The sequence below is a fragment of the Diaphorina citri genome, unplaced genomic scaffold (genome assembly GCF_000475195.1).
Source record: "Diaphorina citri unplaced genomic scaffold, Diaci psyllid genome assembly version 1.1 scaffold1259, whole genome shotgun sequence".
Lineage (NCBI taxonomy): Eukaryota > Metazoa > Arthropoda > Insecta > Hemiptera > Psyllidae > Diaphorina > Diaphorina citri.
In genome coordinates, this window is record NW_007378688.1 from 78,125 (window position 1) to 89,002 (window position 10,878).

At 39.8% G+C, this 10,878-nt stretch overlaps 2 protein-coding genes across 2 annotated transcripts in view; both read right to left on the reverse strand.

Moving 5' to 3' along the window:
* Nucleotides 1–4,401, reverse strand: part of LOC108253108 (dentin sialophosphoprotein-like) — a 9,491-nt gene extending 5,090 nt beyond the window's left edge. Inside the window, exon 1 of the mRNA XM_026827841.1 lies at nt 3,299–4,401. Coding sequence (XP_026683642.1) covers nt 3,299–4,381 — 1,083 coding nt within the window. The 5' untranslated portion in view covers nt 4,382–4,401. The remainder of the gene's footprint in view (nt 1–3,298) is intronic.
* A 607-nt stretch (nt 4,402–5,008) lies between these two features.
* LOC103515024 (calcineurin-binding protein cabin-1-like) lies at nt 5,009–10,017 on the reverse strand (the record flags this gene model as incomplete). The annotated part of the gene is made up of 7 exons (XM_026827842.1): nt 5,009–5,267; nt 5,734–6,076; nt 6,523–6,756; nt 7,167–7,296; nt 9,031–9,183; nt 9,540–9,652; nt 9,852–10,017. Coding segments are annotated over 7 exons (1,398 nt in total), but the record flags the coding sequence as incomplete, so codon positions are not given.
* Nucleotides 10,018–10,878: the final 861 nt, after the last annotated feature.

Genomic DNA, 10,878 nt, shown 5'->3' on the forward strand with positions numbered 1-10,878 from the left:
ACTTCTTTTCATTTCTTTTTTCTTCCTGTTTTTGTTATAATTTTTTTTTTGAAAAAGAAAGATTTATATGGAAGTAGTTTTAAGGTGCGTCTATTTTTTTTTTGGAGGGGACCTGAAACATCTTGTGAAGGCGCGCTGTGCCTAGTGTGTGGTCGAATTCGGGAATGGTGTGGGGTGGAACGTGGGGTAAGTCCCGATACTTCATAAAATCCTTTAGTGACCGTGGGACGGGGCCCCCGGGCTCCGGGTGGCCGTTGGGGCAAGCGGCCCACCGTCGACCAGTATGTAGAAAAGACTTGACAAAAAAATCAGGCGGCTGGGATGAGTAGCGGTGGGTAGAGCGAAATGCGCGGTGGCGAGTGAGCTCGGCCCGGGGAGGACCCGCGTGGGGATAGCGGTTGTACACTGCCGTTGCAGACCTTTTGGCGGTCTGAAGGTGCCGTAGGGGCTAGTAGTAGACCCAGATGACTTCTAGACGGGTGAGGCTGAATAAGAAAGGGGGAGTCAGGCTGGACTTGAGTCCGGGTTTTTTCTTAGGGGGTTTCTCTTTTAGCGGTGGTTAGTTGTTTGGTTTCTCATCTTGCGTTGCGGATCCTTTATAGTGTCCATTCTTTTTTCGTTTTTGCGTTGCCTTCTTTGTCGCTTACTCACATCAACCAGAACGCTTTGATCTTTACCATGTTACGGTGTTACAGGTAAAGGTATGTAAAGGGGCCGGGTGATGTTTTTGACGTTTCCCGTTTTTCTGCGAAAGGCCATTTTTTTTAGGTTAACGCTCAACATAGGGATTTCAATGTGACTCAGGTCGAGGGTAAGGGGTTGGTCAGGGCTTCACCAGAAAAGAAAAGGTTAGGACGAACTTAGCCAGAAGGGTAAAACTAAGGTTACAAGGTCCGTCGTATGGTGCGGTGATCAATTTGTTAGGGCATAACGGGAAGCTTTTCTTCTTTATGAGTCTCCGCTTTAGGTCAAGGTTTTTTTTAGTTATTGGGGAGATGGACGTTTAGGCCTAAGAGGTTATACAGTCTTGTCTTCGTCTAGCCTGGAGGATAGACAATAGTTCGGGACCTTTTTGCGGTGGCGTCAAGGGTTGTAGTCAGAGAAGTAGCGTAACGCATGGTATGAAGAGAGCGATGACTATCTTACGCCTATTTGCGTCGTCGGTATGACGCCCCTTGCTGGACGAGCTGATTCTTTGTCTTCTGACAGATTCCATTATTGCTTGTTACATTTCTTATTGCTTGGCTTTGCCCTTGTTGACCTATCTCATCATTTTCCAGGTTTCGTGTTCTTTTATTCTTACTTGAAAAAAAAAAAAAAAAACAAAATGCCCCTTTTTTTTGTGAAAGGCTATCTGCCCAATTGACATTTTTCGTTCCAGATGCAGGGATTTTGCGTTTCTAATCTTTGGTTTCTTTATTGTTGGAAGGCCCTTTGCCTTGTGCGGTAGCAATTTTTGTTTAGGCGGGGGCCCACCGGTTAGCTTGGGGACTGCGGATGCGCACGAAAACCTCGTACCTGCTTACAATGGGTGGTAAAGCGACTGGTTCGATGGGCAGATTCGCGTGTAGATTGGAGTGGGTCGGGGTAACGGCTTTTGTGTTGTGTGATTAGCTAACGGTTAGCTAATTTGAGTTGGGTACGGAAAAATATTCCGACAAACGGGGTGTGATTCAGGGTACCGGGAAAACTGCTTTGGGGGGTCTTCAGTGGCGAGACGACCGTCTGTGTCTACGGTGGTGTTTCACGATTGAGTCAAGTAAAACTGCCAAGTACATTAGATATACTATAATTAGACTGACTTTTTTTTTAATACCCATAAAAAAAAAAAAAAAAAAAAAAAAAAAAAAAAAAAAACCTATCTCTATTTCAATACTCGCTAACAATAATGCATATTAACAAAGTTCTTTTGATAGAGAAAGAAGGAAAATAACTTATACACTTCACAGGTCTACCTGTATAAGTTATTTTCCCTCTCTATCAATATAAAATAAAATAATATAAATAATAAATGTCTTTCTTTGTGTTACTATATCACAACTTTGGTGCTCACTGCAGCATTGTAGGATTTTTCCCAATACATATATCGCAATAATCCAGCTCCCAATTACCTACCATGCTGGCACCGGTCGCTATGCGCATTTGTATTACATAGCTACTCATTTTCCTCACGAGGCTGAGTGGGCCCCGTAACGGCCAGTCACGGAATCAATCATTTGCATGATACAAATTTCTTGACCCCACTGGGAATCGAACCCGGGTCTCCCGCGTGCAAGGCGAGCGCAGTGACCACTACGCCATGGGAGCTGACCCCTCTCTATCAATATGGAGTCCATATTATGGACCTTCACAAAGTTACCGAGACATTCATCAAGACGACGAACTTTTTTGCCAACATGGAAATAGAAAAATAAATATTAATAACAACAAAATAAATAACCAAAAAATTTCTCACCTCTTCTTCACTCGAACCACTAGTCTCTGAATCAGAACTCCCAGAGTCATCACCGCTGCTGCTGCCACTGTCTTCTACATCCATTTTATCCTTTCCACTTCTAGCATTCAATTCTTTTCGATTTTTTGCATTGTCTTTTGTCTCTTTGTCATCTAAACTTTCAGTTCCTCCTTTAATTGTTTCGCTTATCCCATCTTCTTCCATTTTATGTTCGTCTTCTTTGGTATTTTCTTTCGTATCGTTCGTTCTGACTTCATTGTTTATTACTTCTTTAGTGCCATCTCTTGTATCATTGGTTTTGTCTTTAGTAGTTCCTTGATCATGGTTGGCAGCTTCATTGTTTGCTGTTTCTACAGTTGCTTTGTCATTTTCCATATCTCCATGAGTCTCCTTGATTTTCTTCTGTCGTACAGTGATAAACATTCCACTCTCTGGATCCAAGACTTGCACTTCTTCATTCGAATCTTCATCGATCACCATGACATCTGTTTCCAGTGCATTTTTGTTCCCTGGAGATTTGTCTTCAATAATTTCTATATCGTCTTCAGAGATGCGACGGACTTCTGCAGATTTTCCAACACTTTTCGTGTTTTCTGGAACTCCAGTAGTTTTTTCTGAGAGGTTTGTGTCTTTAGTGTGGTCGGTTGGAGAATTCCCTTGACTTTCACAGGATTTGTTTAAGCTTGTCTCGGGTTTTGATTCAGACATTGTATTCTCAATAACATATTTCTCCTTGGCCACATCACTTGGAGTATGTGCTATAACTGATACATATGCCATACAACTTTCAGAATCACTTGGTACTCTTTGTGTGTGTTTTACTTCGGTTTCAATAGCATGGACTTCACTATCGTTGTCTACGTTATTATCCACAGGGGTTTCATTACTCCGTATCGCACTATCACAAGTTGAAGCTATTTTATTGAGACTATCAAATATACTATCGCAAGATGAGTTTATGCTGTTTAGAAGGTTAATGCTATCCAGTTTTGCTTTCTTGGGAGGCACAGGGAAATACTTGTTGGCTTTGACTTCAAATGTTTGCTTACTATCGCTGTCTCTGATGTTTTGGTTAAAGACTGGTACTGTGTTTGCATCACTACTAGGTTCTGGTTTAACATCACTATTATTGACAATACTATTTATGTAGATAAGACTTTCGCTGGGTTTCGCAGACACATTTGGCTCACTACTTTTCCCAACAGTGTCTCCTAGTTTGTTGCCAGTTTCTTCTTGTACAACAATACGCTCACTATCCACTGTCATTTTATTGTTTTCAGTTCTTTCTCCTTTTTGTGTTGCAGTATCACCTTCCTTTTCTACTCCAGTTTTCACACTAGTCTCTGCTGTTCCAATATGAATTTCATTTGGTTCTTCTTTCATTGTTTGAACGTTAGGCTTGTCTTCATTTGCTTTCTCTACACTTGTTTCATTCTTGGGTAGAACTTCTGCTTTCTGTTTCAAATCCAAAGCTTCATTATTGTCTGACACACATTCGTTATTTTCTCTCATATCAACAGATGGTTCGTTCTTTTCTTCAACTTCTTCCACATCTATCACCGGTTCCTTATCATCGTTTCTTGTTTTCAATCTCTTCTGTTCATTTCCTTCAACAGAATCATCAATGCTCTTCCTCTTCCTCGATTCTCCTCGCATTTCATCAACTACTTTGATTTTCTTTTCATTTCTTTCCTCATTACCACTGTCTGTTTCTGGTTTTCTCTTCTGCGCGTTTAACTTGGTGTTTCTTTCACTGTCTGTTTGTTTCGAGTCTGTCTCACTGTCACTGCTGGATGTTTCATCACTGGACTCACTGCTTTCACTATCGCTGGAACTTGATTCGGAATCCTCACTACTACTGACTTCACTCTGGCTATCTTCTTCTTGTTCTTCTATCATCTGGGTCATGTTGAGTAGTTTGTTCATGACTTCCTGTACAGTACAGATGATCTGGAACAGATAAAATCATATGAGAGTTAGATAAAGTCATAAGAGAGTTAACTATCTACCAGAGGTTAAAGCTATATATGTATGTAGGCCGAGAACCCAGCAGCACGCGGATTCCCCAGATGGTCACCATCCAGGTAACAACCACGCGCAACGTTGCTTAACTTCAGTGATCCGTGGGGAACTGGTGTATTTAACATGTTATCGCCGCTGATAGAAGGGCGAGAAGACACACAGTTGAAGAACAGTCTCACGAGTACCTACCTGATCAATATGTTGCAGGAATTGGTGGAAATTGGTATTGTCATGATTAAGTCGGGAATTGTACTTGACATAGTCTTCCGTAACTACTTCTATCATTTTGAACAGCAATAGCCCTAGAAGTAGAAAATAAAGCCAAAGATGTAAATTTTCTTTGTAGAAAAATCACACTAATCATTTTCATTATCAAATGTTGATTTGTGCAAAAAATGGGTCTAAAAATATTTTAATTTCCATGTCAATGTCACCCATCCATTTACTCACCATTCTCATGACAGCACCAGGATCGTTTGCCTAGATATTCATGTGCTATGAATAGCAGTCATGTCAATGTCACCCATCCATTTACTCACCATTCTCATGACAGCACCAGGATCGTTTGCCTAGATATTCATGTGCTATGAATAACAGTCGCGTAGAGTAACAAGATTGGCGGTAGTACAAATCATCACTAGATTTCTCAGGCGAGGATTCAGTGGATATATTGAGGTCCGTACCGGCAGCGGAGGTGTTCAGATCAGGCCTGGATTCCTCATATTTGACGATGTGGTAGAGTACTAACCAGTGCTGGATGGTGTCGAATGGGACACTGTTCAATTCCGGACTTATCTGAAGGAAATGGGAAGAACGTAAGAAGATATAATAGCATTATAGCGTATATTAACGGTACTAGCACTTTGTAAGAACCCAAATCACATGGAACATAACACAATACAAAATTAATAAGATTCTGTTTAAGAAAATGGATAGCAGTTCAACAAGCAAGGTCCAAGAATACTACCTTGTGGAACTGTGAACATACCACAAACCACAATACATCATTAGATAATTGAGAGAGAGTTCAGTCTCATTTTGTCCTGTCTATCGACTACAAGTAAACAAAGTCAGTACTTTCTTATACACTCTAAATGTCAGAGTTGTGTTAATGATAATGTCACGTGTTTCATATGACCAAATGCCTAGGAAAAGTCTAGGAATTTAAACCATCAGACTAGCTCAAGGAGGAGTATTTTTCCACTTCTTTTTATAAAGTAGGATTTGGAGTTTGGAAGAGTGTCCTTAATTAAAACTCACCCAACATGTACAAATGCAACCACTTCTCATCGTTCTCAATCTTATTATACTTGTAATGTCTATGCAGCACTTGGGTGGCCCTGAGGAAGTTCTGACTACACGTTGCCAGCAGTTCCGTTTTCAGTTTCTCCAATGCTGTAAACTGCTCTAAACTCATCACTCCGACAACACTGTCGCATTTGATACGGCGCGAGCTGAACGCAGCAATGGTGTAGGCGAATGTTCCATACTCGATGTAGAGCGGAAGTAATGTGCTATCTAGGGAGAGGATGATTTTGAAACTGTTGCAAGTCCACAGGCAGTCCGATGTGATGGTATCTGCTTCCTCGATTGTATCGCCTGTACGGGGAGAGAAGTAAAGGTTGTATGGTTTTGTACAAACCTTATGGTACCTGAGATCAATCAATGTGATTTCACAATTTTAGCCTTAAGATAACATGTATGTATCTTAAGGCTAAAATTGAGAAATCACATTGATGTAAATGTTACCCACAATTGAAGAAGTCTATGAAGGAAGGACCATTTTTCACACAATTTTCGGGTGATAAAATATTACTCTTCCTTCGCCACCTGCTTCGATGGTGTAGTAGTCAAGACGCTCGACTAGAACAGGAGGTCGCGAGTTCAATACCAGACGAGGCATGTTCATTTATTTGAGCTCAATTCTAACCTATTATTATTTTTAAACTTTAATTATTTTTCTCTTTAAGACTCCATTCTAAAATACAATTACAAATCTTTCATTTCATTTATTTTAAGAAAACACAAAAGACTCCAAATCTCACCTGAATTAAGACACATCTCAATAAGTTTCTGCTGGCTCAGTGTCATAGCGGCCCATGCATCTACTCGGTTATGATTGACACATATATCCAACAGATAATAGTTGATGGCCTTGTTGAATACTTTGTTCTTGAAATGATAATCCCCAATGTAGTAGTAAATGTCACGGAGTTCCTCACACAGACGAGGTTCAACCTGGGAGAATATCTCGCTGAAACTGGCGTTCCTCTTGATACCTGGAATTCAATAATTGAAATAAATGTGTAAAATTCTAACTTGGATTAAATTTTTCTTCTTCCTAGCCTTTTTCTACTTAAGGTTTTAAGAGCACATTCTTTCACATAGGTACATGCTTATCCCGGTCAGAATTTTTATCGGAAACTAAGACGATTTCCTCTCTATTAAAGGGAAATACGGGAATTAGTTCAACCACTAAGTGGTGTGGTAGCGCCTGTAATCTAAACCATTAAAATTTATTGGAAATTTAAGATGGCTCATTCCCGACCATCGGAGGTCTAGTGTTCAGTTTCCATTGGACCAGTAGTCAGTTTCCAGAAAGGAAAATACACCTTAGCTACTCTGACGGGAATTGAATACGGGACTACTCGTACTATTATTGAGGAAACCTAAACTGAATTTGACTTACCACTGGACACTAGTTCGATATATTTGTCTGGTCTCTCTGCCTCTGGTATCTCTCGTATTATACTACGGAACATTGTCTCTACGTCCAAACTAATACTGTAGTTCTTACTAAGCGTATCGAATTCAGCCACCTGAAATACAAAAGGAGACCTGTGTTATGGTGCGTAAACGTTCAAATCCGCGAAGTAGGACAACGTTAAGGCAAATATCTGTTGAAATTTGTATTGAAAAAAAAAAAACAATATTTAAACAATAGAGGAAAGCCAGTCGTTTCCAGAACGAACCTTAAATATCTAGGTTAAAGTCCACCCCGGGTGGAAATGGAACCCACGACCTAGCGCTTAAAAGGCAGACACGCTACCTTCCAAGTTAACTAGACTGACCAGTATAATCAGAATGGAGGAGTTGCAATTGGGAAAATATTATTGTGGTGAAACTTTTAGAACTGTCCGACTTACAGTTGAGAAGTTTAATGTAATAGAAAGTCGTGTGATGTTCACACCAGATTTTTATTTTAGGTCATTCCCATAACTCAATTGTATGTCTGTTAGTTCATTAGTTGTAAGTAAAAGGCAACTCATTTCAACAATTTTATCTTTTTTCCTTTTTACTTTGTTTTTTCTTCTTTTCTTATGTGTATACCGAAAATGTCCTGGAAGTTGGGAATACTTACCACAGTGTTAGCAGAGTCTTGCATATATTCGATCTGATAACATATCAGCTGACATAGGTTGAGTATAAGTTGTTTATATTGATCTTCAGCTAGAATACTGACTAGGGTATGATCGGCTTTGTCTATACAATATAGGAGACGGGATATAATATCTGAGATTCGGTTGGCACAGGAGGCGCGTCGTTTGATACAGAGGTCACTACTGGTTTGCGCAGAATTATTCACGCTCATGTTGATCTTTTTGAATCTGAAACCAAGATGATCAATTAATTTTTGTTAATTCATTTTGTGTTTAGCTTTAGAAGGATTGTGTAGGGCATTCCCTGATTAGTATTATTATTCTTTTTCTTATTGGAGGACTTTCAACAGGGAGGATACCCTTGCTGAAGAAATAGATAAGGTTGATTGCGAAGGGCACTTGTAAAATGTATAGCCAAAACCAAATGTCAGCCTAGGCTAACGAAAAACGCCGACCCCGTCTGAACACGGGAAAAGGCAAAGAAAAAGATGCTATACATTACCTGGATATTAATTTGTTCAGATAACTCGCCGAATATTTGAAGCATCGCTCATTGTACTTCAACTCATAACATAACTTGAGCAAATAATTATACTGGGTGACCACATCATAGATATCCTCTTCCTCTTCTTCTTCCACCCTGGTATCTTCCCCGTCCTCTTTCTCATGAGGGGTCGGGTGGGGTGCTGCGTGTGAGCCATCCTGTAGAACGTTCAGTTTGAGTAACTTCACCAGAGACAGGGTGTCCTCATGATTGAGTGAATACTCGAGATGAGTGACTAGTTGAGTGAATAGCGCCTTGTTACACGCCTCATCACCTGAGATATTAAAATAAACAAATAAATTAGAAAAAGAAGAAAAAGAAAAATTCCGTTAGTCCTCATTTTTCCTGCTCTATGACTTTGAAACATCACCCAAGTAAGCGCAACTGATCTATTGATATTGGAAGGTACGTCTGCCTTGTAAGCGATAAGTCGCGGGTTCGATTCCCGCCCGGGGCGGATTGTAACGTAAACACACATAGGTAAGGTTCTTTCTCGGGACAGCTGACTTTCTCCTATCCTGTCTTCCTTCTCTCTTCGCTTTCGGAACGATAAGACCTTAGCTGTTACAGTTCTCTCTATCAAACCTCTTGAAGAAAAAATAAATTGAAGGGGATTTATGTAAAAATACCTTGGTTGTTTTGTAGAAGAAGTAGACTTGTTTTGCTCTCTCATAAGTGAACGCGACACCCAGAGCATTGTGAGATTGGAGATAGTATTTCTGTTTGATGTAATTCCGTACACATTGCTTGCTCACTGGATGTCCGTACAGACAATAGAATACCTGGAAATAAGGAAACCAAATCATGAAACCATTTACAAAACCAAAATGATCTTCCTGAAAGAAAAAAAAGAGGTGTTCTATTAAACTGTTCCTATAATGGAACAAGTTGTACTAAGCTGACACTACTTAAATAAAGCACTACTTAAATCTACGGTACTTATAGTTGACTTTAAGGGTCTGTATCATAGTACCCATAGTATGTCTATCATCAAATCAGAAACACAATACTTCTTAAATGGGATCAATGGGGAAACACAATATTTCCCATTTAGACGCTGAGTCAACACAAGAACACCAGAAGGTAACCCATTGCAACTATTTACTATTGAAGTACGGTCTCCCATAACTATACCTACCTGATCAATATGTTGAAGGAATTGGTGGAAATTGGTATTGTCATGATTAAGTCGGGAATTGTACTTGACATAGTCTTCTGTAACTACTTCTATCATTTTGAACAGCAACAGACCTGTAGGGAAATAAAGAAAATATTTGTCAAACAAGTGATTCAAATTCAAACCAGTGGATTTCAAGAACATAAAAAAAAAAAGGGAGGAAAAAAAAAAAAAAAAAAAAAAAAAAAAAAAAGTAAGTAAGTATACGACCAGTGATCAATGGTTTCTGTTTCGAAAAGGAAAATACACCTCAACTATAACTACAATATTTACCTGTAGAAAAGTTCAAGAGCTTCAACGGCCCCAGTCTGAGGTTCTGAATAGTTAACCCTTGCAGGATACAGGGCCCCGTTTTGTACCCGTAGTATCTCGAATGATTCGTAGTAAGAGTTGAGGCAGGATTTGGGATCCCCGGGGTCGGTTTTCTCATAGTATTTACCTGTGAACACATACAGATTCTTCAGAGAAAAAGCTTTCTACGAATTCGATAAAATATTGTGAATCGAATTTTTTACTTTCTATTACTACAGTATAGCGGAGCTATACTAGTAATGAAAGTATTGCAATCGGTCCAAATTTTCAAAATCGGGAAATGGTTGGAAATATCCGTTTTGGGATCCCCTGATGTCAAAAAAGTGATTTTTAGCCCATGGTCTGTACGTAACGTACGTACGTACGTAACGTACGTACGTACGTAACGTACGTACGTACGTAACGTACGTACGTACGTAACGTACGTACGTACGTAACGTACGTACGTACGTAACGTACGTACGTACGTAACGTACGTACGTACGTAACGTACGTACGTACGTAACGTACGTACGTACGTAACGTACGTACGTACGTAACGTACGTACGTACGTAACGTACGTACGTACGTAACGTACGTACGTACGTAACGTACGTACGTACGTAACGTACGTACGTACGTACGTACGTACGTACGTGCGTACATACATACGTACAGACCATGGGCTAAAAATCACTTTTTTGACATCAGGGGATCCCAAAACGGATATTTCCAACCATTTCCCGATTTTGAAAATTTGGACCGATTGCAATACTTTCATTACTAGTATAGCTCCGCTAAACTGTAGTAATAGAAAGTAAAAAATCTGGTGTGAACATCACACGACTTTCCTTATCCTATTGAATGATGCTTATTTGAGTGTTCTTTTACCCTAACTTTTACAATATCTCTAACCGTTTTGTCGCTATAGCTGAAAACCGCCAAAAAACGGTCGAAATCTGTCAAAAGCGGTCAAAATACCGCCAAGCGCAGCAAACATCTCAACCA